The sequence below is a fragment of the Prunus dulcis genome, chromosome 3, assembly GCF_902201215.1.
Source record: "Prunus dulcis chromosome 3, ALMONDv2, whole genome shotgun sequence".
In the NCBI taxonomy this organism is placed as follows: Eukaryota; Viridiplantae; Streptophyta; class Magnoliopsida; order Rosales; family Rosaceae; genus Prunus; species Prunus dulcis.
Genome location: NC_047652.1, coordinates 10,464,698 through 10,468,003, shown reverse-complemented (window position 1 = coordinate 10,468,003; position 3,306 = coordinate 10,464,698). Strand labels below are relative to the sequence as shown.

At 35.8% G+C, this 3,306-nt stretch overlaps 1 protein-coding gene across 1 annotated transcript; it reads left to right on the top strand.

Annotated features, from left to right (window-relative positions):
- Window positions 1-1,850: 1,850 nt before the first annotated feature.
- On the top strand, window positions 1,851-2,980 carry LOC117623596 (LOB domain-containing protein 2). Its single transcript, XM_034354644.1, has 2 exons — window positions 1,851-2,481; window positions 2,919-2,980. The coding sequence occupies exons 1-2, from the start codon at window positions 1,851-1,853 to the stop codon at window positions 2,978-2,980; spliced, it is 693 nt and encodes a 230-aa protein (XP_034210535.1).
- Window positions 2,981-3,306: the final 326 nt, after the last annotated feature.

Below are 3,306 nucleotides of genomic sequence, written 5' to 3'. Positions count from 1 at the left end.
CTAATTACAAATATCCCTAACGAGAACACAATTAATAGCGTTAGTACGAATTTACATTAATACTTAAAAAGTAACGACAACAAATACTTACCCGATGAACGTACTGAATTTTCAGCAGAGACAGCGGCAGAGAGGTTCAGAGAGAGGCAGCGGCAGAGAGGTTGAGAGAGAGGCAGAAAGGAATTTTTTTTCCTTTCTGCCTCTGCAATGGCAGAGTTCTGATATGAAGAAGAACGACTTTGCGCTACGAAGAACATAGTTCGTCGCGCAAATTACCGTCGCCCAAAACCATTTTTTTGTCGCCCAAATCGAGTTTTTTCGCCGCGTAAAAACTTGTCGACAAAAAAACTTTTGCGCGACGTATGACGTTTGCGTCGCACAAGATTTCGTCGCGCAAATTCTTGTCCTCGTCGCCCAAAAACAAAATTCCGTCGCGTAACAAATATTTTTCGTCGCGCAAGAATGTACCGACATCTCTTTTACGCGACGACATATGTTTCGTCGCGCAAACTAAAATATCCCCCTCAATTATTTTGGCGCCAAATTAAAAATATCCTTCGTTTTCTTACGCGACGATAAATTGTTTCGTCGCGCTAAGTTTTCTTTTGCGACGAAAACTGTCGTCGCAAGAGTTTTCGCAGCCAAATCACCTCGCTTTTACCCGACGAAGTATTTCATCGTCGCACTATGTTTTCTTACGCGACGATTGCTCTCGCCGCGCAAGTATTTGGCTCCAAGAGAATACCCGGGGTTTTTTTTTTTCCCCTTTGCGCGACGAAGATATTTATATGTCGCGCTAAGATGTTTTGCGCTTCGAAAACTTTGGTCACGCAAGTTTTAAATTTTTTGCGCGATGATAAATTTTTTTCGTCGCTTTATTGCGTTTTGCGCGACGAACATGTATTCGTCGCTCAAACTTTTGTCGCGCAAATAGTAAAACGTAGTAGTGGATGCTATGAGAGTTGAAATCTAAGACCTCTATAGTCTGCAAATCAAGGTTATTTTTCACCATGCTAGACCCCGTTGACTTATGTTGGTTTTGTGTGAGCCCCCTCTTTATGCGATTGAGATGAAAAACTCTTTTGAGTTTGTAACTACTTTTCTATTCAAAATTTCTATATTTTATCACAACATCGATATTTGGAGAATATTTTTCGCATTTTTGAAACCCCCTTATTGCATAGCAGAACGGCTCACCTGAGGACCGTGCTACATATATTGGAAATTTATTTATTTTAGTGATAAATATGGCAATGGCTATATATATATATATATATATATATATACATATATATATATATATATATATCTTGTGTTATAATATAACTGAAATATCGGAATTGCGCCAATTGTGACTAAATTACTGTTTATGTATCATGAAAATTCTTTTGTAAATTATTTCCTTAACCCTTACACGTCTACCTCCCATAGAAGACTGTTGCCCAATTATTTTATTCTTTCCATAGAACTCTTTTTCTTCCCATGAACTACCTAAAACCCTATTCATACACAACTCATTCTTTTTATACCATAGGCGTGCCATCTTTACATGCTGCTTTTTAGATAGAATTAAAGTTTCTTCCATTCTACCCACTTGTATTTCTTCTTCTTACTTATACCAACATTGTCTTTTCATTTCAACATCAATTATATATATATATATATATATACAGCACAAGGTTTGTAAAGCTTCTTGTTCCAATCTTTGTTTATGTTACTTGAATGACTTTTCGTTGTGTTTTGTTTTGTTTTTTCGTTCACATTCGTATAATTAAACAAATTGTTCTTGGTGTGGTACGTATTATCTTGATTTGTTTTAATTAATAGAAGTACTTGATATATATATTAGGATGCAGAGGAAGAATAATGGCACACCAGGAACACAACCAGCATGTGCAGCATGCAAGCATCAAAGGAAAAAGTGTCACGATGGGTGCGTATTGGCGCCTTACTTTCCTGCTGAGAGAACCCGGGAATTCCTCGCTGTGCACAAAGTTTTCGGGGTAAGCAACGTAACGAAGATGGTGAAGAATGCCAATGAAGCGAATCGGAGAAAGGTGGTTGATTCGTTGGTCTGGGAAGCTCTTTGTAGGCAAAAGGATCCCGTGCTGGGTCCTTACGGGGAGTACAGGATGGTTTTTGATGAGCTAAAGCGATATAAAAACCATGAAATTCAAATGGTTCATCCTTCACAAGTGCAAAAGGGAATGTGTTTTAGTAAATCTTTGTCGGATTTTGTTGGTTGGAATGGTGGAGGAGCTAATGGAATCAGTAATCACAACATTAATTTGGGTGGTTATCTTCATGAGAACGAGAATGTGATAATAGATTCAGCCTCATATGGTTATCCTTCAAATTGTGAGTTACAAAGTCCAGAGAATATCATAAAGCAAGCAAAACTGGTTGATTCTGCTGTTCTTCCACTAAACCAGCACCAGCAGCGTTCAATCAACAACATTAATCAGCAGTATTATCTTTCAGGTAATTTTCAATTCTTATTTATAATATATATAGTACAATTAATAATACTTTAGATTAGGAATGAGGAAGCTGATGATATATGCAGATCAAAACATTTTTGCTTTGCTTGGCTTTGTTTGTTATATCCCAGATAACTATTCACATCCCTCAACAGGACTTGAATTTTAATCGTGACACTCAAAAGTTATTTTTGTTTACCATTGACATCCATGGCAAACTAGGGTTTACCAATGCATCATATATAAGAAATTGGGGGCTAAAAATACAAATTATATGGCAATATTTCTTCATAATTAATTTTCTATCCTTTTTGTTTTATTATTATTTTTTCTGGGTCTTGTTTTATTATTCAAAATTAATGTTATAATTTATTTGGTGACCTACATAATAAGTTTTTTTTTTTTTTTTTGGTTTTGTTTTGTTTTTCTTTTTTGTAGGTCAACTTAATCAAATCATTAGCAAGCCCATAGAAGACACAATATGGGAAGGAGGAACATAATACTCTTTGCATATATGGTGAAATCGTTTGTCTTCTGTTTTTCAAGTTACCACCTTCCTTCATCAGAGCTGGACTGCTTGAGGATAGAACAAAATCTCTTATGTCATTTTCTTCTTTTAATCATTCACCTCACCTGTATCAGACATATTTCTCCTGAAGTGATAATTAAACGTTGTTAGCTATATATATCATTACATTCTTGGGCCAAAAACGTTGTGTGTACATATGATTTAATATAGGAAGATATATTTTTGTCATGATTGTGAATGTGGACTATTAATTAGGTCAACTGCTGCATGTGTGGTTTATATACACAATTTAGCAAG

Bases quoted from the DNA above. Each gene is read 5' to 3' on its own strand.
- LOC117623596 (XM_034354644.1), top strand. From the start codon at position 1,851: ATGCAGAGGAAGAATAATGGCACACCAGGAACACAACCAGCATGTGCA. The intron at 2,482-2,918 runs GTAATTTTCAAT...TCTTTTTTGTAG, and splicing joins TCAGCAGTATTATCTTTCAG to GTCAACTTAATCAAATCATT.